We start from the raw sequence: 21,739 nt of genomic DNA on the forward strand, positions 1-21,739 counted from the left end.
AGCCATGATCTACTGCAACATAAACGGATCGGGATCACCATAACCTGTTCTGTCCTTCTAGTGTGTCGGCTATTCCAATTGGGTTATTCTAATTGCAAATTAAATTCCCAATTGGCTTCGATCAATTGGCTTCGACCAGCTGTATTATAAAATCAGCCGACGCCAACTTCACGTCATGCAAAAACCAGAGGTAGCGGCGGAACGCAACTTTTAGTGATGGACATCCGTTCTTGAGAGCTATAGGTGTATATTATTGTGGCTTTTTTTAGTTTTATTTACATCTCTAGTTCTGCATGGCATCGTGAGGCTGTTTTGCTCGGGTAAATTTCTGTTCTTAAATTTGTTCAAAGCTTTATTTAAACTATTTTGTTTTTTTTTTGGCTCATGAATATTAGTTTTAATGATATGGCAGCAGCCAAGTGAAACAGGAAGGAACGGCTTCTGTAGAAAATCGAAAAGAAAATTCTCTCGACCACGTATTGCTGAAGGCAACACCAACAGATTGCTGGGCAACTGAGAGTCCATTATTGATATTAAGGGAATCAAGAGAACGGATTATAAGAAATGACTGCTCAAACGGTTTACACAAAAGTCGCCGGGCTGGCCTTTTTTCCCTTCGGCACGGCCCCGAATCTACCCAACCAGTACATTGATGAGCTGAGCTCTGGGATTGGAGAGCTGCGCCAGCTGCTGTCATGTGTGGTGTGCTGCCGACTGCTGGTGGATCCATTTGGGCCGAACGGGAAGGACTGCCAACACTATGTGTGTCGACTGTTCGTAGGAGGACGCAAGCAGCTGGTGCCGCGGTGCAGCCAGTGCGAGGACTGCTTAGATTTCGAGACATACAAGGAGAATCGTCCCATGGCCGCACAGTTGCACTGCTACCAGGCGCTCTGTGCCCATCTGCTGCTGCAGCCGTCTTCAATGCTCAGACAGCTGGCTCGACAGTTTCCGGATTTGAGCCATGTGGCGCAGTGTCCGCGCATCAGGCTGCCGCGCATGACAACGAAGCAGTTCCTCAAGGAAGGGGCCGAATATGGTGGTACGCCGCCCACCACGGCGGCCGCCCAGACGCCGTCCTTTCAGAGCGAAGACTCCCATCTCTCAGAAGCGCTCGAAATTGGTCAAGTGTGTGGAATAGAAGCGGCCCCACAGCCAGCTCCGTTGGCCAAAACGACAGCTGAGGTTGAGGTACTCCAGGAGAATGTCAGGCAGGAGGAGGCATACTGGGAGAATGTCAGCGATGACGAGGAATACTTCGGGGATGTCAGCCAGAAGGAGGCATTCCTGGAGAATATGAGCGAGGAAACATTTATGGACAGTGTCACTCAGGAAGCATCGCAGGAGATTGTCAGCCAGGATGTATTGCAGGAGAGTGGCAGCCAGGCCACATCTCGAGAGAGTATCGCCGAGGAGTTATACAAAGAGATTACCAGCAGGAAGGCATTGCAGGAGCAGAGTGCCTGGGATGGGATGTATCAAGAGATCCCCAGATCCTCCGCATCGCAAGATATTGACCTCCCGGAGGCATCGCAACAGCTGAATTCCAGCCAGGAGTATACACCTTCCACCAAGTACAGGAAGAAAGACACGGAAATGAATCCTTTTAGTCAAGTTCGCGATCAGGAACCTGTTTCTGTCCCTAAACCTACTCCCGCAGCTCGTCGCTGCTACAAGTCTGGCAATACTTGTGCAAATTGTCGCTGCTTTGGATGCCATAATCCGCATAAGACGGATTTCCTCGATTCCGATGATGAAGACGAATTGGAAAACGTGCCGCCTCCATTAACCCCCAGTCCCCAGAGCGAGAAGAAGGAGTTAGCGCCAACAGAAGCTGTAGCAACAGCAACAGAAACAAAGCAGACTGGCGTTTCTGCACCTGCGTTGGGTGGTTCCCAAGGCGATTTAAATTTAGTGCCCGTTAACAATGTGGAACAGTCCCAACATCCTTTGGTGCTCATCGAGAATGAGCTTGGGGAATATCAAGGTAAGATTATGATCCTGGCAGTTTCGATTCGATCATCTTTTAATCATCGGATTCGTATCTTTCAGGTTTCAATTTGTTCCAAGGCAGCGAACCGATTGATCCCGCCACAGTTGGCTTTCTGCGTGTCAAGATGCAGAATGGAACCGGGAATCGGGATCAGGAACCTGTTTCTGTCCCTAAACCTACTCCCGCAGCTCCCAAAGCTTTTCTTACCAAAGCGGCTCTCGAATACTACGCAAGCACAGACACTCCCAGGAATACGACGGGATCGCCTCGTAAGAAGGCGGGAAACACAAAGACAAAGCCATTGAAAACCATATGCCGCTGCGGAATAAATTCAAGTGCTGTCAACCAAAAGACCTGTCGCACTAGCCGCTGCCGCTGCTACAAGTCTGGCAAAACTTGTGCAAATTGTCGCTGCTTTGGATGCCATAATCCGCATAAGACGGATTTCCTCGATTCCGATGATGAAGACGAATTGGAAAACGTGCCGCCTCCATTAACCCCCAGTCCCCAGAGCGAGAAGAAGGAGTTAGCGCCAACAGAAGCTGTAGCAACAGCAACAGAAACAAAGCAGACTGGCATTTCTGCACCTGCGTTGGGTGGTTCCCAAGGCGATTTAAATTTAGTGCCCGTTAACAATGTGGAACAGTCCCAACATACTTTGGTACTCATCGAGAATGAGCTTGGGGAATTTCAAGGTAAGATTATGATCCTGGCAGTTTCGATTCGATCATCTTTTAATCATCGGATTCGTATCTTTCAGGTTTCAATTTGTTCCAAGGCAGCGAACCTATTGATCCCGCCACAGTTGGCTTTCTGCGTGTCAGGATGCAGAATGTCAACTCCATCAGCCAGATTTCTCAGTATGCGTATGTGATACCACCTCCTCCAGTGGTGCCTTAGGCAGCTCCATCCGCCATCAAAAGGAATGCACGTCTCCAACGCCTTTAGCAATGCTTCTGCTACCGACCGATTGTCGGCCACTGACTGTTCGCGGAGATCATGTCCAGTTCGCGTGATCCATATTTTTTTTTTTTTTTTTTTTGTTTTTGCAAGTTCTTGAACGATGGTAAAATCTTGTAATGCGTTGCTCCAAGTTCGTCGAAAAAGTGTTAGCCTAAAAACTAAAACCAAAACACTTTTTTCATAGCTGAAGTACAGTGTTTTTTCTAGGATAAGAGACTTTTTTTGAACATGAAATTTTTTTGAGCACGTGAAAATAAATATTAATAACTAACTATATAATATGCGTAACATATGTATACCGTTGGGGGTTTTATATAATAATATATTTAAAATGCACCACTATCCATACAGTACACTGTAGGTTGAAGGTATATTTATACACCGTAAATACAATGTATATATAATAAGGAAAGGACACTAAAGAAAGAATGGAAGGAAGGAAATATATAAAGGGAAATATAAATAAGCAATAGGTTTTGGGGCGGGTATATTTAATCGATAACAGCGCTATCGCTGTGCAACGAAAAAATGAGTCGTAATTTTCAATGGGCTGTTAAAAAGGGTATGGACAACAGGAAAAACAGCCGTGCAAAGTTGGAAGGTTCGTACGAGCCCCACCTTGCTTTGGAGGACAACATACCTTGAAGACGAGACCGACAAGGTATATTGGGCAAATGGGGTGGATTTCACCTTGCCTGTGTTGCATTTTCTGGGCCGTGTTGCCTGTTGTCCATACCCGCTTTTTCCTCCTATTATGTAGCGAATGTGTAGTTGCCATGTAATTTTTCATTCCAAATTAATTGTTGTTCCACGCAAACACGCAAATAAAAGAAGAAAGGGAGAAGAGAGCGAACAAGCGACGAATCAATCAATACCTGATAGGAATTATCAAAGGCTGCGTATACTCCGAAATGGCAACGGCCGCGCGCCCGCCCTCGCTGCGCCTGGGGCAGCAAGATCTGAAATGCAGGCGGGGCTGTGGATACTACGGTACTCCCCAGAACGATGGCCTCTGCTCGAAGTGTTTTCGCGACCGCAACGATAAGCAGCGAAAAATGTGTAAGTCCCGCTTCCAGCCGCAGCACAGCTTAATCTCCAGTCGAGCCTTTAGTCATGAAGTTGCGCTTTGCAGTGAAGGCTGGCGACATGCAGCCCATCATCGGTGGCAGCAGCCACGGCCCTGCGTCCTTTTCCGCAGGCGGAACTCTCGAACGCAGGTCGCCGCAGCATTTTCTGGTGCGGGATACCCCCAAGAAGCAAGTGGACAAGGAGCCAGATACCACCTCGATGCTACAGAAGAAGAAGTTCACGGCAGTTCTGCAGAAGACCCTTCAGGCGGGTGCACAAAAGAGTAGGTGGCAGATCACTTTGATGGCTTTGATTGAACTTGCAAAAGTACTAATGATATGATTACCTGTATATATAGTTGCCCAGCAGCGTGGATATGTCCCTGATCCCACCGAAAGTCAGTTCGTTAAGCAGCTGCAAAAGCTACGCATTCCCGACGATGGCAAGCGCAAGCTAAAGAGCGAAATCCAGCGGCTGGACAATGAAATACGGAAGTACATGAACAGCCACAGCAGCAAGAACATTGACGAGCTCTCGGATACGGTGCAGAATACCTACACAAAGGTGGCGGATATTGTGCACAATGATCCGCGCTTTGAGATCGCCACCAACGAGGATCGCGAGAGTGCCATCGATTTCTTTGAGAAGGTCGTGATGACGCAGAACCACAAGTGAGTCATCATCCTCAGAGAACATCAAAGAATTCATTCGTTCATCCACTTATCAAAACAATGGGGGGAAAACTCTTGCAGATTTCTCTTTAGTCCCTACTTCACAACAGACGAGGAAAGCGACATGATGGTTCAGAAGCGCATACGCCAGCTGAGCTGGATAACGTCCAAGCATCTGGACTGCAGCATTGACGAGGTGAATGCCGAGGCCAGGGATCTGGTGTACAATGCCATATCCGAGCTGGTGGGTATCGATTCGTACTACTCGCCGCAGGAGAAGCTCCAGTGCACCGTCCGCTGTTGCCGGCACATCTTCGAGCTGCTCAAGCGTGCCACTGGCGGGCCAGCCAGTGCCGATGACTTCCTGCCCGCCCTGATCTTTGTGGTGCTCAAGGCCAATCCGGTGCGGCTGCACAGCAACATCAACTTTGTGACGCGATTCACCAATGCCTCGCGCGTGATGAGCGGCGAGGGTGGGTACTATTTCACCAATCTCTGCTCGGCCATTGCCTTCATCGAGAATTTGAATGGCGAGAGTCTGGGCATCAGCAAAGAGGAGTTTGATGCATTGATGCAGCCCGATACAGGCCTGCAGTCCTTCAGCAGCCCCTGGGAGAGTGCTCTGATGGCCTGCGAGAGTCTGCACTTGATTTCGGAGAACATGAAGCAAATGGAGAAGCTGCAGAGGAAGAATGCAGACATTAGCTCGGGAATAGCCTCATTTGAAAAGGAGTTGATTGAGTTCCAGCGAGAAGTCACCGAACGAGTGGACACGGTCATGGCGAAGGCACCGCTGACGCTGTTGCCCATCAAGACGCCCGCCTTCCTCATCGGCCAAGCACGCTCCCAGCTGCTGCAGGAGATGAACGCGGGTGAAGCGGGCCATTATCAAGCGAATGTATTGAGTGGTTCCCAGTCCCTGATAGTTCACAGCGAGATGGTAAAGACCGCTGTGGCAGCGGAAGAGTCAGGCCTGGCCCTGAAGGATACCAGCATCAGTTCCATTGGACGCCTGTCGCCACTTCCGAATCTCCAGCAGCCCGACAACCTCTTTGCCTCTCCCATATTCAATTACGCAGCCTTTGATGCGGTGTCTCTGTTGGAGGAGCCCTCGTCTGGCGGCTGTGCAGATGTCCTGATGCTGGGCGCAGAGCTCCAGGGCGGCCTAACGAACATCAATTATGACTTTGATCTGTCGGACCAGAGCGGCGAGAACAGCACGGCGGAGGAGTCCAAGTTAAATCTTGATGAATTCGATCCCCTGGCGCAGCCGCAGCCGTGCGGTGCGCCAGCAGCAGTGGAACCCGAGACCAGCCTGCTCAACACCACCACGGACAGCCTGATAGACAGCGATGTTCCCGGAACTTGCGTCTCGCTGCCCTCGCCCCTGAAGCCGGAGGTGGCCAACTATCGGGGATTCTCGAATTTCGAAATTCCAAGCATCTCCTGCAACACGGGGGACTTCAGTTCGCTAGGCCACGACGTCGGGACAACTGAGAAACCCAAATAGCTGGAATGGCAGATCGTTCGACTCTTTATCCTACCCTGCACGTACAACAGAGATGTAAATAGATATATGATGTAGTTAGCCCATAGGTCGTTTCAATTCAACAATTTGCACATATTTATTCGTACAATACTTGAAATAGCTTAATAGGAAAAAATACAGACGCGAAGCCTAAATAAATTTCAATTGACTAGTACCGATAACTTTTAAATTTACAGCGTGGCGCGCAGTTTTCGATAAGCTTCTACCACTTTGCAGCACAGCCTTCGGCTCGGGTAAAGACATCTTTTAACCGGCTCACAACAATGAGTCCCATTCCCATTGCTGGCCACATTAACTTGTAAACCTTGTTTTTTGTCAATATACAATACATAAAAGTAATTAAAAGTAGTTCATCTTGTAGAAAATGTATTCTATATCTTGGTATACTTCTGAGGGTCGGACGGTATATTTTAACGATAAATCCACGGTCACATTGCCAGCGAAGCCACACACAAACGCGTTTTCCAAAACAAAATTGAAATCAGGAAATCAGAATTCCGCTGCCACTCGAATCGAACGCCCGCCTGCCGACTTGGAACCGGAATGTTGAGAACTGTGAACAGAATGCTGTTGCTGCTAGTTGTGGCCACCGCGATAAGCGTTTCGAGTGCATCCAGCATACCGGCCGAAGTGCCCCACAATCCCCTGGAGTACGACTCGCTCCATGCTCCGCACTTTGATGGCGCCGAGCATAATTCGCAGTACGACCACGAAGCATTTTTGGGGCCGGATGAGTCCAAGAAGTTCGACAACCTCTCGCCGGAGGAGAGCAAGCGGCGGCTGGGCGTTATTTTCGATCGCATAGATGAGGACAAGGACGGACTGGTGACGCTGTCGGAGCTGAAGAACTGGATCTCTTTCACGCAGAGACGGTACATCGAGGAAGATACGGGTCGTCTCTGGAGGCAGCACAATCCGGACAACAATGCCACCATCAGCTGGGAGGCGTACCGGGATTCAGTCTATAGTTTCCTGAATGATTTGTCCGCGGAAGAACTGGCCCAAGAGGAGAATGGTGAGTGGAAAAAAGAGAGTGTTGCTTAGTTGAAAATCTTTAATCAATCTTCTCATGCCCCGTCCAGGAATCAGCTACAAGGGATTGCTCAAGCGTGATCGTCGCCGCTGGGCTGTGGCCGATCAGGATCTTGACGATAGCTTGACCCGCGAGGAGTTCACGGCCTTCCTGCATCCCGAGGACCATCCCACCATGCGTGACGTGGTCCTGCAGGAGACAGTGGAAGATCTGGACAAAGACAAGGATGGAAAAATCAATGAGGATGAGTACATCGGCGACATGTACCGCCCATCGGAGGCCAACGAGGAGGAGCCCGAGTGGGTGGCCAGCGAGCGCGAGGCCTTTGCCAAGTACCGCGACACCGACGGTGATGGTTATCTCACTGAGACGGAAGTTCGCCAGTGGATCACGCCCCAGGACTTTGATCATTCCGAGAGCGAGGCCAAGCATCTGATCTTCGAGGCGGATGTGGATCACGACGAAAAGCTAACAAAGGCAGAAGTCCTAGACAAATACGATGCCTTTGTGGGCTCCCAGGCCACCGAATTCGGCGAGGCTTTGGCCAGACACGACGAGTTCTGAGTTCTAGACTAGACGAATCAAAAACAATCCCTGAGATTAAACCCCAATACGAGCAAACAACTCTTAAGAATCTCCCAACTCGAATGCCAAATAATTTTGTAAAACTCTCTTTAGATCTAAGACAAAAGTGCATTATAAACGGATAAACATAAACACTAATATTTCTACTTAATGTTTAATTGATTTGATTTTTGTTCCTAATTGAAAGGCGTCCACGTCAGCGTTGGGTCCATCATCAAATCTTCTGCTCTTCTCAATGGAATGGACACGTCACTTCTCGCACACGCACATATGGGAACATTTGACCGCCCCATCACTCCGTTCTCCCACACAAACGGAACAGATTCATATACATATATATATATGTATATGTATATGTGTGTAACATAAACATAAAACGATTTTAGTTGTTTCCAGATTCATTTCCAGCTGCGAGAACATTCCACCACACACACATTGATAGAAATGTTCCCACAGTTAGGCGATTAAGTTTCGGGACACCATGGCTTAATAGAAATACATTAAATGTCGTATATTTCCTTCTGTATTGTGTTTAAAAAGGACCAAGTCATGAATGGATTATTTGTCCCACTTTAACTCAATCCCAATGGGTGGGTTTAGACATTTTCCATTCACTGTTTATGTACAATACATCAAGACTGATAGATAGAGTGAGAATGAGAGAGATAGAGCTAGTGGGGGACGGGGACGGGGACGGGCAAGCACGAATCCGTTGCTTTGCCTCAAGCTGATTTTGATTCGGTTTTTTTTTTTTGGTTTCGACTTTCGCCGAGATAAGCAAATATTTCCATTTTCGGGTTGACAATTCTGTCTCCCTATTAAGACTGTGGAGAGTACAGGGGAGACTGGCTGGAGATAACACAACTGGTAGCGCAGCGGAGAGTTTGTAGGATGAAAGATGTAGAAAATGAAATATTTGTAGATCCCACCTCCACCTCCACCTTTAAGAAGAAATAACTCCACTCCTCTGTGTTCCTTTGTTGAAAATAATTCTTTAGCTTGCGAGTATTGATAGTTTTTGTTGTATGCTTTATTGATTTCCATTGAAATAGACACATTTATATAATTATCTTGGTTTCGTCAGCTCGTCAGCGTTTTGTTTTGTTTGTTTGTTGAATATTTTGTGGTTTTTAAAGTACAAAGTATTCAAAGTTTCTCAGTTTTTTTAGTTTTGATGATTTCAATTTCAGTACATAGTATACGAAGGACTTTCTCATTTTATACATACATGTATATAATATTGTGTGTATATATATATACCTATGTGTGTGTATGTAGATTGATAGTTCCTGGATCTAGCAAAAGTTTAAAAAGTTGTTACCTGCTGCTCTCCTCACATTTGCCAATCTTTGTTCTATCCAACAACATCTAAATACAAATATGTATGTAATAATGTATGTAAGTGTAATTGCAATGGAACGTTTACTTTACTGACTCTCTCAAATATCCTACTAGCCTGATCCCCAAGGATATGCCCTCGGGGATGGGACCGACAATCAACAGGCGAACTCTTTATGCTTTATGCTCTCTTTATGCGGCTATTCTCGTCTTCTCGTCCTCCTCTACTTTCCTTCACTATCCTCGCACTTTTTTTGTTTTTTTTTTTGGTTTTACCTCAGTTTTACAACATTAATTTTAATTACAAAAGGTTATTAAATAATACAAAATACAGTTACAGATTTTTCCATTGGTTTTTTCTTTCGTTTAGAAATATCTCGCAATCTGGCGATAACTTTTAGTTCGATTTAATGCACATGGAGAAAACTACCAATAGAAACAGGATTATAGGTTTGAATTATATTTAGAAAAAAAAAAACACGGAAACGAAATTGAAACGGAAACGAACATGGAAACGGTAACGTAAGCGAAACAGAAGCAAGAAGTTGTGGCTGGGAACGTTTGGGGTTCCCCCGAAATTAGTGGCAAAAGTGTAACCAAGAAGGATGGACCACATCCGACGACGGATGGCCAATGCCTCGGTTACATAATTGTTTTATAGTTAATAATATTACGTTTAAATAGAAGTTCGTGTGTGTGTGTGTGTGTGTGTAATGCTTCGTGGGTGTTTTTGCTTCTTCACTTGCTCTGGGCTCCTCCATCTGTACTGCTCCTGCTCCTGCTGGGATCCTTCTTTTAGAGCAGGGCGCACTTGCGCTTGGACTTGGGCTGCAGCACTGGGCAGAGCACCGATCTGATAGCCTCATCGAACACCGTCTTCAGTCCCTTTTGCGTTAGCGCCGAGCACTCCAGATATTTGACGGCGCCAATCTCCTTAGCCATGGCCAGGCCCTGGGGATAGGTGATGGGTGCCAGCTTCTTGTCGCGCAGCTTCTCGATGGTGTTCTTGTCGTCGCGCAAATCCAGCTTGGTGCCCACCAGGATGATGGGTGTGCTGGGGCAGTGGTGCCGCACCTCCGGATACCACTTTGCGCGCACGTTCTCGAACGAGGCCGGATTCACCAGCGAGAAGCAAATGAGGAAGACATCTGTCTGTGGATAGGACAGCGGACGCAGGCGGTCGTAGTCCTCCTGCCCGGCCGTATCCCACAATCCCAAATTAATGGGCTTGGCATCGACCATCACATTGGCCGAGTAGTTGTCGAACACGGTGGGTATGTACTCGCCGGGAAACGCATTTGTCGTGTAGCTGATCAGCAAGCAGGTCTTACCCACGGCTCCGTCGCCCACAACGACACACTTAATCGCCTGCATATTTGTTGCGTTACTTTACTATTTTCTGTGGCTGCTGCGGCTGGAGTGCTTTGTGTGTGCGGCTGCTGATTGTGCGGCGCAGTGCGGGGGGGGGGTGTGGTATGGTGGCTGCTGCTGGTTGGCGTTTTTGGGCGAGGGCTGTTGCTTGCGACAGCCGAAATGCGTATGTATCACCACTTGTTTTATGTGCCGTTTGGTCCTCTCGACGCGTGGTAATCGCGCCTTTCGCTGGGATTGCTTTTGTTCACGTTTTGTGCGTTTAATTTCCCAATTTCATCAAAAAAATTAATTTTCTCAAAAAAATTTATTTTCTGTGTACGCGGACTTATCGATAAGATATACGGTCAGTGTGACCGCGGATTTATGGTTAAAATATACCGTCCGACCCTCAGAAATATACCAAAATATACCGTCTCATTTTAAAAATATACCGTAAATATACTGACGAATTGAAGTTCTATTTTACATATTCTTCGTTTTTGATCTTCCGTCGCATATTACTAGCTATATTGATCTCTCAGCTTCGCCCACATAATTTTATATGATTTACTAATTGATTTTGTTCAAGATAAACTACTTTTAAGCACTCGCATGTTTTTTATTTTGACAAAAACACGGTTTCAACAAAAACTACAGTCGCAGTGTTGTGACGTCAATGTTGCAGACTCATTACTTGTCAACCAGAGTATGTGCATTTGTATACCCTATTTCGTTAATATTATATAAAGATACTGTCTCCGACTGCATTTTGTTGGCCTATGAATGCATTTGATTAGTTTCTTGTATATAAATCCTAATCCCTGTACCAAATCTTACCAATCTGTAAGAAGACCACTAATTGCAAAATATCGTTGAAATACCTTTAAAACAGAGACTGTCTAGTTTCTGCATTAATTAGAGCAGAGAATGTCAAACATTTTCTCAATTCTATAACATCCATTTCCCCCAGGGTATGAGTTCGCATGGAATTGGCAAAAATTTTTATTTGGAATGGGACTCATTTGTTGCGAACCGGTTATTGCAAAATTTATCTTCCGTCGATTGAATGAAGAGTTCTTGCAGGTTTATTATGTATGATTGCTCCCTTTGTCATATCGTTCAATAAAATATAATTATGATTACCCGCTACGATATTGAACTATTTTCTTTACGATATATCTGCAGCAGCTGCTGGGTGTGTTCACACTAGATTTAAAGCCAGTGCTGGAAAGTTACACGATTAATCGATTGTGCTGCAGTCGGCACACCAAAAACCAATTCGAATATTAAATTTGAGTTTTTTTAAATTAGTTAGACCATAAACCCTAGGTATTACGCATCCAACAGCCATGTCTGACGTGTACATTGTGTCCGCAGCCCGCACGCCTATAGGTAAACAAATCGAACCACACGCACCATCAGGTGCTTTGCGATATCCAAATTCCAAGTGGTAACTTTCTCTTTGTGGCACCGACGCCCTACGACTCAACAGGTAGCTTCTGTGGAACGCTTTCTAAACTGAAAGCCTCCGATCTGGGCAGCGTGGTCATCCAGGAAGTGATCAAGCGGGCGAGTGTGGAGCCCGAAAATGTCAACGAAGTCATCATGGGTCAGGTATTCAAATCATATCATACCAAATTGCTTATCTTAGATCGTTTTTCTGCGTCGGAGAATGGTTTGGTTGCTTAATTATTTGTTATGTAAATCTTTGCCAGGCGCTCACTGCGGGTCAGGGCCAGAACCCCGCACGTCAGGCCTCTCTCAAGGCGGGCCTCCCCATTCAAGTGCCAGCCTATGGCATCAATATGCTCTGTGGTTCAGGTCTCAAGTGAGTTTTGAGTGAGCTCTCCTTTAGGAACCCGTCCATTCTAATGCCATTCTTCAACTTTGAAGAACCGTTGTCCTGGGCTATCAGTCCATTCGTTCTGGGGATGCCAACATCGTGATTGCTGGTGGCCAGGAGAGCATGTCCCTGGCTCCCCATGTCATGCATTTGCGGCAGGGTGTGAAAATGGGCTCGAGCAGCTTTGTTGATTCGATGCTCCAGGACGGCCTCACAGATGCCATGGAGAACATCCACATGGGCGTCACCGCAGAGATTCTCGCCGAGAAATATAACCTGAGTCGCGAGGCCCAGGACTCGTACGCCGTTCAGTCACAGACACGGGCAGAGGAGGCCCAGCAAAAGGGCTACTTTGACAAGGAGATTGTCCCCGTGGAGATCAAGGATCGAAAGGGCACCCAGATCTTCAGCAAGGATGAGTACATCAAGGCGGGCAGCACTGTCGAGGGCGTGCAGAAGCTGAGGGCCGCCTTCAAGGAGGGCGGCACCGTCACCGCTGGCAATGCTTCGGGTGTGAATGATTCCGCTGCCGCCGTCCTGCTGATGTCCGGCGAGGAGGTCACCAAAAAGGGTCTGAAACCGCTGGCCAAGATTGTGGGTTGGACGCAGAGTGGAATCGAGCCCAGGGTCATGGGTCTGGGACCGGTTACAGCTGTGGAAGCCTTGGTAAACCATAAACCCATCCCAGCCATTTCTGGCCTCCTTTTTCTCATATTTCCTCTTGCTTTTAGTTGACGAAAATCTCGTGGAAACGCGAGGAAGTCGATCTGTATGAGCTGAACGAAGCCTTTGCTGCCCAATCCCTGGCTGTGCTAAAGGATCTGCAGTTGGATGCCAGCAAAGTGAATGTGAACGGAGGTGCGATTGCTTTGGGCCATCCGATTGGTGCCTCGGGTGCCCGTGTCCTGGTCACGCTGCTCTATGCCTTGGAACGCACTGGCGGTCGTCGTGGTATCGCCTCCCTCTGCATCGGTGGCGGCATGGGCATTGCTGTGGCCATCGAGCGTGTCGTCTAATACTGCTCTCTCTCTCTCTTAGTCATTCAATCTAATTTATTATCCGCTGGTGCCTGTTCTCTCAAATTAAGCATACATTTGCAATTCCTCTGCTGTATTCCTCGATAGGTATTTTCCCCGTACTTACAATAGATTTTATGTGTTTGCCAAATAAAATCCAGAAAGAAATCCAATTATAGAATTGCCAATTTCCTGCCTGCGTCGTGCATCGCGCGTTTTCTCTATTAAAATTTCAAATTGTCTCTTATTTGTTGGAAGCACAACCCATTTATTTAGTTGTTGCTTTTGTGTATACATAAAATACAAACATATTTGTACAATGGGAAGGTCAAAGGCTAATTCAGCATGTACACTGCGTTTCGGGAGTAGGTATAACAATTTCTCTATTCTATTCAAAATTTGCTTCAGTTTCGGTTATCCGTATAAATTTTAGCTAAAAAATGATGCCTATTTTAGTATATGATAAATTTGTTTGTCTATTACAATCTGTTAGAAAGGTCTTAGCATTATGACATGCACTGTAACCGAGAGTGCGAAATGTTTATAGTAGATTTTCTCTGGGATGCAATTTATTGCCATTACTGAATAGCATTTTGTTGTACGATTCGTAGAATTTTGATGAGATGCAGCGGCAGCGGCAGCGGCGTGCATTATTTGCGAGTCGAAGCTCTTGGGTAATGATATCATCGTATGCCACTTCCAGTGCCACCTTCCCAGCAGCTCGTTGGATGCGTCATCTCCAGCTCTTTCGGCAGCCTGGGCGAAAAGCCATACGGATTGGTGCACACGATGCGTTGGGCGGGCGCCGTCTGGGCCACCTCCTGCATGGAGGGCACACAGATTTGGGCAAAGCTGCTGATGAAGTTCGACCAGAGGGTGGGCTGGCAGCCGATGGCAAAGTACGAGCCCCACAGCTGCGAATCCAGCTCGGCGAAATATGGATAGTTCTTCTCCTCCATCAGCAGCTCCTCGGCAATGGCCACGGCATCAAAGTCTCGATGCTTCACGGGCGTGTAGACATCTTGGATGATGTTGTCGCCAAAGTACAGGGCCCTGGCCTGGGCGGGTTCTTTGTTTAGCAGCCGCGCGAGTGCTTTGTGCAGCTGATGCCAGTTGCCCTGCGAGTAGAGCTCCCCCGGCTTGAGTATCCCAGCATCCTGTGGCAGCTCCGTGTTGGCCAGCTCCTTCAGCTCCCTCACATCCACCTGCAGGAAGGGACGCTGAATGGTAAAGAACCCCGGCTTCTTGGCGTAGGTCACCACAAAATCGAAATACTCCTGCCAGTCCTTGCCCAGCGCTTGGGTCGCCGTCAGATTGGCAAAATCAATGTTGGAGCCCGTCAGCAGGAAGAGTTTCTTGCCGGATTTCCTCAGTGCCGACAGCCAGTCCATCACGCTGCTGTCCGTGCACAGGACATACTTCTGGGGATCCGCCCGCATGCCCTTGAAGTACAGGCTGATGTCGTTGGAAAAGTGATCTCTGCTGAAGATGTGCATGAGACCGGCCTGCAGATCACGCCACACTTCGTACTCCTGCGGCGGGGACTCGCTCTCCTTGTCCACCAAGTCCACGGCCTGGGCAAACACCAACGCGCTGGGCGTATCAAAGTAGTCCAGCAGGGAGCGCATCTGCTCGGAGGCCGCACCGTTCCAGGTGGACAGCGGGTCCTTGTAGAAGGATGTGGTGATCGCCCATTGCCGCTCTGGTCCGTAGATGGCCACGATTTCTTCGTCTGTCAGTAGCCGGGTGCCATGTGTGGCCCTCAAGATTTGCGCCTCGCTGCTCAGCTTCAGGATATTGCCGCGCGGCCCATCCAGGAACAGACCCTTCTGCAGAAAGTCCAGATCCATGGGCAGCTTCAGCAGCTGCTCGGAGTAACCCTTGTTATCGACCAGATACCGCTTCAGCACGTCGTAGATTAGGGCCGACATGTTGGTGAGATTGTAGCGCAGCAGAGTGCCGTCCAGGTCGAACCCAATGATGTCATAGTCCTTGAGAGACAGCTCCTTGCAGTAGGAGGTCATGATGGTGCTAGCAGAATATCGCGAATAACTGCGGCCAGCAAAACCGTGGATCACTTGTCGCGTCGTCTGGACCGTAAACGTTTTCGTGTGCACTCGTTCACGCGGTGCTGTTGCTGTTGCTGTTGCTGCTGCCGTTGGGGCTCTAAACGTCATTGAATTTTGCGCCAAATTCACACAGTTACGTAATAAACGCAAAACATCTGTTCGATATCTGTGCGTGTGTGCGTTTGTTTTTGTTGATGTGGCGTACAAAATCGAGCTGGAACTGGTAAAGGCCCCCAGACTGTGCCCCGATCTGCCCAAGGCCTGCATTTTATCTTATCCGCTAGCACATCTCACTTCCCCGAACTTAAGGTCTAAAATTATTAAAGATTGCACATTTTTCCTATCCTCGTTTTTTGTTTTGTTTTTGTTTTTTTTTTTGAGTGTTTTTAAGTGCTTTCTCCTCCCATCTTTCCGATAGCAACACAGTGTCGATATCTATGGTTATCGAAAAATTCGGATTTTTTTCAGCTATCGCCTGCGGTTAACGCCTGGGTGCCATCTCTAGCCATCATTCGGAGAATTGTCTCTATTATTTTTTGATTTTCTGCTAATTTTCCGCCATTTAATCGGTCATTTGTGGTCAGATTGTTGGCTTTTAGGCCAATACCGCTCAAGCCATGTCCAACTGCATTGAAATACCCCTGCAGGACACCGATGAGGTGAGTTTTTGAGGGGTTTTGACTGATTTTCGCCACAGACTGGCAATATGTTTTCGCATTTTCGTAGGTCATTGAGGTGGATCCCGATCAACTGCCGGACTGCCTGGAGGTCCTGAGTATCCTCAAGCAGGAGCGCGCCCCATTACATGTATGGGTGAATGTGTCGGTGAGTAAAAGGAGTCTGCTTCTATCCGCTGATTCCACTGCTAATGGTGGCCACATGGTGCTCTGCTCTGCTCTCTTCTAGCTGGCATACTACAAGCAGAAGAAGACCGATGATTTCGTCACGCTGCTGGAGGACTCGCGGGGGCCCGAGGCCAACAAGGAGTATCGGGACTCGGACAAGGATCTCATGCGCGCTCTGGACATGCTGGCCGCCCACTATGTCCAGGAGGCCTATCGCGAGAAGTCCAAGGACAAGAAACGAGAGCTCTTCATGAAGGCCACGAACCTCTACACGAATGCCGACAAAATTATCATGTACGATCAGAGCCATCTGCTAGGTAGGGCCTACTTCTGCCTGCTGGAGGGCGACAAGATGGACCAGGCGGACGCACAGTTCAACTTTGTGCTGAATCAATCGCCCTCGAACATCCCCTCGCTGCTGGGCAAGGCGTGCATTGCCTTCAATCGCAAGGACTATCGCGGTGCAATGGCCTTCTACAAGAAAGCCCTTCGAACGAACCCCAACTGCCCGGCAAATGTGCGGATAGGCATGGCCCACTGTTTCCTCAAGATGGGCAATCCCGAGAAGGCGAAACTCGCCTTCGAGCGAGCCCTGCAGCTCGACCAGCAATGCGTGGGCGCCCTCATAGGCCTGGCCGTGCTGAAGCTCAATCAACTGGAGCCCGAATCGAATAAATTGGGTGTCCAGATGCTCTCCAAGGCCTACACCATCGATAATGCCAATCCCATGGTGCTCAATCACCTCGCTAACCATTTCTTTTTCAAAAAGGACTACCAGAAGGTCCATCATCTCGCACTGCATGCCTTCCACAACACAGAGAACGAGGCAATGCGCGCCGAAAGCTGCTACCAGCTGGCCAGGAGTTTCCATGCCCAAAGCGACTACGATCAGGCGTTTCAGTACTACTACCAATCCACACAAATAGCGCCGGCAAACTTTGTCCTGCCACACTATGGCCTGGGCCAGATGTACATCTATCGCGGGGATACCGAGAATGTAAGTTCAAGGAAGGGTTTCGCAAGAGAATTACTTGTAATTGTGGCACTTTTCAGGCTGCCCAATGCTTTGAGAAGGTACTCAAGATTCAGCCAGGGAACTACGAGACAATGAAGATCCTTGGCTCGCTGTATGCTCACTCCAACTCGCAGTCGAAGCGAGACATGGCCAAGACGCACCTGAAGAAGGTCACCGAACAGTTCCCGGACGATATCGAGGCCTGGATAGAGCTCGCCCAGATCCTCGAGCAGAACGATCTGGCTGCCTCGCTGGCGGCATACGGCACGGCATCGAAGATTCTGAAGGACAAGGCCAAGTATGAGATTCCTGCAGAGATCCAGAACAATGTCTCGTCGCTGCACTACCGCCTGGGGGATCTGATTGAGGCGAAGGTGAAGCTGGAGTCGGCGCTGCAGCATGCCATCTCCGAGATGGACAAGGATGTCAAGTACTACGAGTCCATTCAGGTCACCATGAAGTACAATCTGGCGCGGCTGAACGAGGCCATGAGCAGCTACGATGTGGCCGACAAGCTGTATAAGGAGATCCTCAAGGAGCACCCGAACTACATCGACTGCTACCTCCGTCTCGGGTGCATGGCCAGAGACAAGGGCCTGATATTCGTGGCCTCGGATTTCTTCAAGGATGCTCTGAACATCAACAACGACAATCCGGATGCTCGCTCGCTGCTGGGCAATCTTCATTTGGCCAAAATGCAGTTTGCTTTGGGACAAAAGAACTTTGAGACGATCCTCAAGAATCCAGCCACATCCACGGACGCCTACTCCCTGATAGCCCTTGGGAACTTCTCTCTCCAGACGTTGCATCAACCGAGCCGGGACAAGGAGAAGGAGCGCAAGCATCAGGAGAAGGCATTGGCCATATTCAAGCAGGTCCTGCGCAACGATCCTCGCAATATTTGGGCCACAAACGGCATTGGTGCTGTGCTGGCCCACAAGGGATGTGTAATCGAGGCACGAGACATCTTTGCACAAGTGCGCGAGGCCACCGCCGACTTCTCGGACGTCTGGCTGAACATTGCCCACGTTTACGTGGAGCAAAAGCAGTACATCAGTGCCATTCAGATGTACGAGAACTGCATGAAGAAGTTCTACAAGCACAACAACGTCGAGGTGATGCAGTACCTGGCGAGGGCCTATCTGCGGGCCAATAAACTGGTGGAGGCCAAGGCCGTGCTGCTCAAGGCGCGCCGTGTGGCCCCCCAGGACACTGTGCTGCTGTTCAACATTGCCGTAGTGCTCTCCCGCCTGGCCATGGCCATTCTAAAGGATGAGAAATCCACCCTAGAGGTGGTCCTGCAAGCTGTTCACGAACTGGAGTTGGCGCACAAGTAAGTCCCCCCTTGCCCCCGCCTAAACCGCCTGCGTATCCCTTTTCTAATCCTTCATTCTCATCTCCAGATACTTTCAGTATCTATCTGTTCATGGCGACAAGAATCGATTCAACATTGAGGTCGCAGGCGTGGAGGCCAACACCTGCCAGGATCTCCTGTCGCAGGCCCAATACCATGTGGGTCGTGCCCGTCGCATCGACGAGGAGGAGCGTTCGTTGCGCCGCAAGCAGGAGGAGGAGCGCGAGGCCTTCAAGCTGAAGGTCGCCGAGCAGCGCAAGCGGCGCGAGGAGGAGGCCCAGACGTCGCGCGACCAGCTGCTGGCTAAGCGCCAGGAGTATGTGGAGAAGACCAAGAACCTGCTTATCATTGCCGATGCCCCGGACAAGGAGCGCAAAAAGGGCAGCGGCAGGCCACGCAAGGATGACTACATCTCGGGCAGCGACAGCAACGAGGGTGGACCGCGCGAGGGGGGCGAACGCCCTGCCAAAAAGAAGAGCAAAGGCGAGCGCAAGAAGGGCGGCAGCGGACGCAAGCGCAAGACGGAGAAATACGAGAGCGACAGCGAGGAGGAGCCCAGTGGCGGTGGCCAAAAGTCGGGCAAACGGAAGAGCAAGAAGTCCAAGCCAGGCGCAGGAGCCAAGGACTCCAAGGAGAAGCTGTCGGCCAAGCAGCGTCTCAAAATCGTGTCCAAGGAGACCATCTCCACGAGCGAGTCGGAGAGCGATGGAAAACGGCGAAGTAGGAGCAGAAGTCGCAGTGGCAGCCGAGCCAGTCGTTCGCACAGCGACAGTCGCAGCGGCAGTGGCAGCGATCGTGGCCGCAAGCGCAGTAGGAGTCCGAGTGGCTCTGGCAGTGGCAGCGATAGCGATGGAGCCGCCAAGCGTAAGAGGGCCAAGAATCGCATTGAGTCCGGCGGCGAATCGGACAAATCGCGCTCTCGATCGCGCTCGAAATCTGGATCCCGTGGCAGATCCCGCTCCAAGTCCGGTTCCCGTGCCAAATCACGCTCCCGCTCCAAGTCTGGGTCCCGCTCCCGATCACGCTCCAGGTCCAAGTCCAAGTCCAGGTCCCGCTCCAAGTCCGGCTCCCGATCCCGCTCTCGATCACGCTCCAAATCTGGCTCTCGTTCTCGCTCCCGTTCCCGTTCAAAGTCTGGCTCCCGCTCTCGCTCCCGTTCAAAGTCTGGCTCAAGGTCAAGGTCAGGGTCTCGATCGCGCTCTCGATCTGGCAGCAGATCCAGGTCCGGATCACGCAGTCCCTCCGGCTCGCCGTCTCCTGCAGCAAACTAAAAGACACAACCAGCGGCGCTTTACAAGATATTTTCGACTATATTTAGTGTTTCCTTTGAGAGTTGTAAAGATTTGAATAAAAAGACTTTGCCGCCACGCAAAGGCAGTGGAGGAGGATTCCCACTAGAGATCCTGGGGCTTCGATTGCACATCAGTTTCTGAGGTTCTGCTGGATCATTTCCCGGACAATCGCTGCCACCGGCTGCGAGTGACGCAGGACAAAGGCATGGTCAATTTTTTGGCCATCCAGCGTGGCGTCCACCTGGGGATAGTGTTTTTTAAGCTGCTCGTAGTAGGAGACGGGCACCCAGCCGTCCGTGGTGCCGTAATAGAACTTCAGCAAATGGAGATTCCTTTCGATAATCTCCTTCTGGAGGCCGCGCACACGGCACATCTCATCGTCGGCGAGGAACACCACCTTCTCGGCCACCGAGGGTTTCGAGTACTGGAGGGCGGTGTCGAGGAACGAGCGCGGTATGGAGAAGATGAGAAAGTAGATCTGGATGAGGAAGAGGCGCAGCCAGACGGGCAGGGCATTGAAGAATTTGAAGAAGACGTAGCCAAACACCGAGTACAGGGGCATGGCCAGCTTGGTGAAGACCCAGCCGTTGGGCGACTCGATCATCCGCTCGACTGTGGGGAAGAGCATGTAGCACTTTTGGACACGGCTCCGCACGCTCTCGTCCTCCAGCATCTGGAGAATCATCCACGCGCCAATCGAATGTCCGATTAGATGGATCTTCACATCTTTGGGCACGTACTTCTTGATGAACGCCAACTTGTGTTTGATCTGACCGTCTAGATTGAAGATCTCCTCGTTGCCTGTCAGCTGGGGTACCTCGCGGATGCTCGCCTCTGGCGGATCGTCATGGCCCGCGTGTCCTGTACAGAATAAGCGAAAAAATAAAGGAACATTCTTTTGGGATGGCTCTAGCACCTTCTCTCACCAATCACCCACACCGGGAGGTCACCCAATTGCTTCTGCAGGGTGCTGGCAAACTCCGTGTAGAAGCCCGGGAGCCCTGGGTTGCCTGTTATACAAATGACGAGCTCCTTCTCGGTGACCGTCTCCTCGATCCACCTGCCCCACGTGAGTATATGGGTGGGTATGGAGTTGATGTTCACGTAGGCCTCCTGCATTTTCACGGAGGCTCTTGCTGTTGCTATTGCTGTTTTGGCTGTGTTAGCGTGGCAAATTGCGGTGAAAATCAATCAAACACCTGCGCTGCCCCAAAAACTCAGCTCCGTCCACATGCGGCAACCGGTTTCACGTTTTCTCTCTCTATCTCTCTCTGTCTTTCGCTACCGCTGCAATCCACCAGACGAATGTCCGTTAACTGAGGGTTTGAATGCAGACCAAATGGCGCGATTAATCTCGTCTGATCTGTGATAACGTTATTCCGTTTTCGCCTAATCTTTTATGACAATCGAACAAAGGTCAGTGGTTCTCGGTGTGCGGGGACGGCGGGGCGGTCGGTTTGTCCAGCACTAGCAACGCTGCCAACTGGCGCCGAAATTAGTGCTTGCAAAATTTGTGCGGGCATATTGATATTATAAAAAAATTGCCACGATTTGATAGAAATTAATTTCGAAATTATTGCATTTGTACTGTGCAGCAGGAAATTTCTTTAATTTTCTATTTCTAATTAATTTTTTAGTTAAAGCACTGGAAGATTTCGCAAAAACAAGCAGTTCAGAGACAGTACTAGCACTGCCAACTTGACTACAAAAAAATATGCTAATTTTGGCGCGCAGATTGAAATGACATAAATT

At 49.3% G+C, this 21,739-nt stretch overlaps 8 protein-coding genes across 8 annotated transcripts; 5 read left to right on the forward strand and 3 right to left on the reverse strand.

Moving 5' to 3' along the window:
- The first annotated feature begins 252 nt into the window (after nt 1-252).
- On the forward strand, nt 253-3,409 carry LOC108153785 (E3 ubiquitin-protein ligase msl-2-like). The gene is made up of 4 exons (XM_017283929.2): nt 253-320; nt 396-1,987; nt 2,053-2,688; nt 2,754-3,409. The coding sequence occupies exons 2-4, from the start codon at nt 565-567 to the stop codon at nt 2,891-2,893; spliced, it is 2,199 nt and encodes a 732-aa protein (XP_017139418.1). The 5' UTR covers nt 253-320; nt 396-564; the 3' UTR covers nt 2,894-3,409.
- A 328-nt stretch (nt 3,410-3,737) lies between these two features.
- Nucleotides 3,738-6,398, forward strand: LOC108153191 (rab5 GDP/GTP exchange factor). The gene is made up of 4 exons (XM_017283008.2): nt 3,738-4,015; nt 4,089-4,307; nt 4,383-4,695; nt 4,777-6,398. Exons 1-4 carry the CDS (start codon nt 3,868-3,870, stop codon nt 6,203-6,205), a joined length of 2,109 nt encoding a protein of 702 aa, XP_017138497.1. The 5' UTR covers nt 3,738-3,867; the 3' UTR covers nt 6,206-6,398.
- A 274-nt stretch (nt 6,399-6,672) lies between these two features.
- Nucleotides 6,673-8,013, forward strand: LOC108153356 (calumenin). The gene is made up of 2 exons (XM_017283323.2): nt 6,673-7,259; nt 7,327-8,013. The coding sequence occupies exons 1-2, from the start codon at nt 6,788-6,790 to the stop codon at nt 7,839-7,841; spliced, it is 987 nt and encodes a 328-aa protein (XP_017138812.1). The 5' UTR covers nt 6,673-6,787; the 3' UTR covers nt 7,842-8,013.
- Nucleotides 8,014-8,868: 855 nt separating this feature from the next.
- LOC108153146 (ras-related protein Rac1) lies at nt 8,869-10,914 on the reverse strand. The gene has a single exon (XM_017282947.2). The coding sequence runs from the start codon at nt 10,572-10,574 to the stop codon at nt 9,996-9,998; it is 579 nt and encodes a 192-aa protein (XP_017138436.1). The 5' UTR covers nt 10,575-10,914; the 3' UTR covers nt 8,869-9,995.
- Nucleotides 10,915-11,801: 887 nt separating this feature from the next.
- On the forward strand, nt 11,802-13,585 carry LOC108151204 (acetyl-CoA acetyltransferase, cytosolic). Its single transcript, XM_017279678.2, has 5 exons — nt 11,802-11,945; nt 12,046-12,167; nt 12,269-12,381; nt 12,447-13,062; nt 13,128-13,585. The coding sequence occupies exons 1-5, from the start codon at nt 11,903-11,905 to the stop codon at nt 13,410-13,412; spliced, it is 1,179 nt and encodes a 392-aa protein (XP_017135167.1). The 5' UTR covers nt 11,802-11,902; the 3' UTR covers nt 13,413-13,585.
- A 71-nt stretch (nt 13,586-13,656) lies between these two features.
- LOC108151203 (5'-nucleotidase domain-containing protein 1) lies at nt 13,657-15,904 on the reverse strand. The gene has a single exon (XM_017279677.2). It carries the CDS (start codon nt 15,746-15,748, stop codon nt 14,096-14,098), a length of 1,653 nt encoding a protein of 550 aa, XP_017135166.1. The 5' UTR covers nt 15,749-15,904; the 3' UTR covers nt 13,657-14,095.
- Nucleotides 15,905-15,960: 56 nt separating this feature from the next.
- On the forward strand, nt 15,961-20,092 carry LOC108151199 (RNA polymerase-associated protein CTR9 homolog). The gene is made up of 5 exons (XM_017279670.2): nt 15,961-16,140; nt 16,208-16,306; nt 16,388-17,323; nt 17,380-18,674; nt 18,745-20,092. The coding sequence occupies exons 1-5, from the start codon at nt 16,099-16,101 to the stop codon at nt 19,964-19,966; spliced, it is 3,594 nt and encodes a 1,197-aa protein (XP_017135159.1). The 5' UTR covers nt 15,961-16,098; the 3' UTR covers nt 19,967-20,092.
- LOC108151205 (lipid droplet-associated hydrolase) lies at nt 19,986-21,465 on the reverse strand. The gene is made up of 2 exons (XM_017279679.2): nt 20,914-21,465; nt 19,986-20,848 (listed from the first exon to the last, which is right to left on the reverse strand). The coding sequence occupies exons 1-2, from the start codon at nt 21,104-21,106 to the stop codon at nt 20,118-20,120; spliced, it is 924 nt and encodes a 307-aa protein (XP_017135168.1). The 5' UTR covers nt 21,107-21,465; the 3' UTR covers nt 19,986-20,117.
- Between the last annotated feature and the right edge of the window lie 274 nt (nt 21,466-21,739).

The sequence above is a fragment of the Drosophila miranda genome, chromosome XR (assembly GCF_003369915.1).
Source record: "Drosophila miranda strain MSH22 chromosome XR, D.miranda_PacBio2.1, whole genome shotgun sequence".
Lineage (NCBI taxonomy): Eukaryota > Metazoa > Arthropoda > Insecta > Diptera > Drosophilidae > Drosophila > Drosophila miranda.

Bases quoted from the DNA above. Each gene is read 5' to 3' on its own strand.
- LOC108153785 (XM_017283929.2), top strand. From the start codon at position 565: ATGACTGCTCAAACGGTTTACACAAAAGTCGCCGGGCTGGCCTTTTTT. The intron at 1,988-2,052 runs GTAAGATTATGA...CGTATCTTTCAG, and splicing joins TGAGCTTGGGGAATATCAAG to GTTTCAATTTGTTCCAAGGC. The intron at 2,689-2,753 runs GTAAGATTATGA...CGTATCTTTCAG, and splicing joins TGAGCTTGGGGAATTTCAAG to GTTTCAATTTGTTCCAAGGC.
- LOC108153191 (XM_017283008.2), top strand. From the start codon at position 3,868: ATGGCAACGGCCGCGCGCCCGCCCTCGCTGCGCCTGGGGCAGCAAGAT. The intron at 4,016-4,088 runs GTAAGTCCCGCT...TGCGCTTTGCAG, and splicing joins CGATAAGCAGCGAAAAATGT to TGAAGGCTGGCGACATGCAG. The intron at 4,308-4,382 runs GTAGGTGGCAGA...CTGTATATATAG, and splicing joins TCAGGCGGGTGCACAAAAGA to TTGCCCAGCAGCGTGGATAT.
- LOC108153356 (XM_017283323.2), top strand. From the start codon at position 6,788: ATGTTGAGAACTGTGAACAGAATGCTGTTGCTGCTAGTTGTGGCCACC. The intron at 7,260-7,326 runs GTGAGTGGAAAA...TGCCCCGTCCAG, and splicing joins ACTGGCCCAAGAGGAGAATG to GAATCAGCTACAAGGGATTG.
- LOC108153146 (XM_017282947.2), bottom strand. From the start codon at position 10,574: ATGCAGGCGATTAAGTGTGTCGTTGTGGGCGACGGAGCCGTGGGTAAG.
- LOC108151204 (XM_017279678.2), top strand. From the start codon at position 11,903: ATGTCTGACGTGTACATTGTGTCCGCAGCCCGCACGCCTATAG. The intron at 12,168-12,268 runs GTATTCAAATCA...AATCTTTGCCAG, and splicing joins ACGAAGTCATCATGGGTCAG to GCGCTCACTGCGGGTCAGGG. The intron at 13,063-13,127 runs GTAAACCATAAA...TCTTGCTTTTAG, and splicing joins TTACAGCTGTGGAAGCCTTG to TTGACGAAAATCTCGTGGAA.
- LOC108151203 (XM_017279677.2), bottom strand. From the start codon at position 15,748: ATGCAGGCCTTGGGCAGATCGGGGCACAGTCTGGGGGCCTTTACCAGT.
- LOC108151199 (XM_017279670.2), top strand. From the start codon at position 16,099: ATGTCCAACTGCATTGAAATACCCCTGCAGGACACCGATGAG. The intron at 17,324-17,379 runs GTAAGTTCAAGG...GGCACTTTTCAG, and splicing joins ATCGCGGGGATACCGAGAAT to GCTGCCCAATGCTTTGAGAA. The intron at 18,675-18,744 runs GTAAGTCCCCCC...TCTCATCTCCAG, and splicing joins GAACTGGAGTTGGCGCACAA to ATACTTTCAGTATCTATCTG.
- LOC108151205 (XM_017279679.2), bottom strand. From the start codon at position 21,106: ATGCAGGAGGCCTACGTGAACATCAACTCCATACCCACCCATATACTC. The intron at 20,849-20,913 runs GTGAGAGAAGGT...TATTCTGTACAG, and splicing joins CCTCCCGGTGTGGGTGATTG to GACACGCGGGCCATGACGAT.